Source organism: Micromys minutus, assembly GCF_963924665.1.
Source record: "Micromys minutus genome assembly, chromosome: 2".
NCBI lineage: Eukaryota > Metazoa > Chordata > Mammalia > Rodentia > Muridae > Micromys > Micromys minutus.
Genome location: NC_137971.1, coordinates 89,634,574 through 89,637,258, shown reverse-complemented (window position 1 = coordinate 89,637,258; position 2,685 = coordinate 89,634,574). Strand labels below are relative to the sequence as shown.

Genomic DNA, 2,685 nt, shown 5'->3' with positions numbered 1-2,685 from the left:
AGATTAAACACATGAACTAAGGATTTAGAGCTAGGATCCATAGAAAAGAGATACATACAGTCTTTATTTTGGTGTGTCTATGTTACCTCACTTGGTGTGTTATTATTATTATTTTTTTACAGTTTCATCAATTTAACTACAATATTCATTTTGCAGTTTTCTTTTTATCTGAAGAAACTTCTGGAGTACATACATCCTAAAGTTTCATTATTGATTCATCCATTAATAGATATCTACAGTGATTTTATTTTCTATTATGAACAGAGTTGCAATGAACATAAATTTTCAAGAGTCTTTATGGTAGTATATAAAGTCCATTAATTATGTGCCCAGAAGTGCCATCACTTGGTCATATATTAGTTCTATGTCAAGGTTTTGGAGAAATATCTCAGCTTATTTCCATAGAGGCTACATTCATTAACATTTCCATCTTGTTGTTTGGTGTCCCTCACACCACATCATGGCAATATTTGTTGTCATTTCTCAAAGATAGTGATTTAACCAGGGATTTATGGATACAAATCAACAGAAATTATACATATCCTTATGTAACAAGATGATGCTTCTGCACATGTAAACACTGTACAATGTTTAAGTCATATGTACATATTAAGAATGTGCACTCGAGGTAATTTTGCGATATTTCAAGATAGGTTAAAAAATTAGAAAAGTATCTATTTTTATCATAAAATTAGAAGTATGAATGTTTGGTTCAGTTCAGTTTCCATTATTAAAAATAAAATGGAGAAAGAAAAAATGTATATCACACACACATACAACATAATCTATGGATAGTATCCGTCAAATCTTCCTGAAGGCTGGTGCTAATTCAATAATCAACAAAACTGTGACTGTTATTTTTTTCCAAACAGTATACAAAGCTCAGGAATCTTCCCTGATTGATGTTTCAATGAGAAAATTGAAATATAATCTAAATCTCACTTATTACAGTTACACATTATTGCTTTATTAGCTACAAAAGTTTCCAATTTCCAATGTAAAATCACTCTAGAACATCTAAATGCCATTTACCACCTGGTCTTTTTCTTCATAGATGACAAATCACCAGTTTCCACAATATATCCTGAAAAAAAATTCAAGAAGCATTTCCAAAGGATTGTACACTTCCTTGCCTTTCCATACTTCTCTACCAAAAGACATACTTCTTACTCCAGGATGTAGCAGAAACATTTCATTCCCAACAGGATTCGAACTTTCTGGAAGTTTTAAGTTTAAAAGATTACTACTAGAGCAAACTAGAGGTTGGGCTATGTTGACAATTGCTTTCCCAGGACTCTCTTCAAAGCTCCAGTGACCTCCTTATTCCTCAGGCTGTAGATGAGGGGATTCAGAGCTGGAGTAACAATCGTGTAGAAAACTGAGCTGATATTGTCTTGTTTGGGGCTGTGGAAAGGACTGGGTAGAACATACATGAATGACGCTCCCCCATACCACATTCCAACCACAGTCAGGTGGGAAGAGCAGGTGACAAGGGCTTTCTTCCTGCCCTCATTTGAGGGCATGTTGAGCACAGTGAACAGAATTAGTGAATAGGAGGCCAGGATGGCAGTAAGAGGAAGAATTAGCATAATCACACCCATCAAATAAACCATGAGTTCATACCTGGAAGTATCTGCACAGGCCAGCTTCAGCAATGGGGGTATCTCACAGAACAGGTGATTGACCATACGAGATTTGCAAAAGGAATACTGCATGGTGTAGATGCTATATCCTAGAGCACTGAGGGATGCCAGGGCCCATGAGGTGGCTATCATGAGCCAGCAAACTTTGTGACTCATTAAGATTGTGTAATTCAGAGGTTGACAAATGGCTACATACCTGTCATAGGCCATAAAGGCCAGAAGGAGGTCCTCTGCACTACCCAGTGCCAGTTCTAGAAACATCTGAAGGGCACAACCTCCAAAGGAGATGGTATTATCTTTGAGGAGGAAGTCCACAACAGCCTTGGGAGTGATAACTGATGTGAGGAGGAGGTCCATGAGAGATAGCTGTCCAAGTAGAAGATACATGGGCACATGGAGCCGAGCATCCAAGGTAATGACTAGTAGCAGCAGTCCATTGCTGCTTAGGGCTAAGAAATACAGAGTGGTAATTGCAGCACAAAGGAGTTCAGGTGAGCCACTGCCATCCAGAATTCCCACCAAGATGAAGCCACTTCCCAAGGTTGAGTTCCAGAGCTCCATTTTATGTGGTCTTCTTATCTGGCTAGAAAAATATGGCTCAGGTTCTATGAACTTGGGCTAATATAGGTCCTAATTTTGTGTCATTAGAAGTCCCTTAGGATTCCCAACATGATTTCCTATGTCTTTTATAATACTGAATAACTTTGCTTCTTGATTTTCAAATTTCTCATTCTTTTTAATTTTTTATTCAATTTTTTAAAAGTTCATACATGAATACTATGATTACTCTCATTCTGTTTCCCCCTCAACTCCTTCCATGTCCCCTACTCTCTCTTAAATTCATGACTGGCTTTTAATTCTTTAAGTGTTAATGTTATACATGTGTGTGTGTTTGTGTGTGTGTGTGTGTGTGTGTGTGTGTGTGTGTGTGTGCACACGAGCACACACATACACACATTCATGTATACATACATATATAATCAGTCTATTTAGTGTTGCTCATATATACGTGTTTTTAAGGCTCATTTTCTATATCCTATTA

General features: G+C 37.2%; 1 protein-coding gene across 1 annotated transcript; it reads right to left on the bottom strand.

Annotated features, from left to right (window-relative positions):
• Positions 1–1,268: 1,268 nt before the first annotated feature.
• Positions 1,269–2,204, bottom strand: LOC308417713 (olfactory receptor 2AG1-like; the record flags this gene model as incomplete). The annotated part of the gene is made up of 1 exon (XM_080913036.1): positions 1,269–2,204. The coding sequence occupies one exon, from the start codon at positions 2,202–2,204 to the stop codon at positions 1,269–1,271; it is 936 nt and encodes a 311-aa protein (XP_080769162.1).
• Between the last annotated feature and the right edge of the window lie 481 nt (positions 2,205–2,685).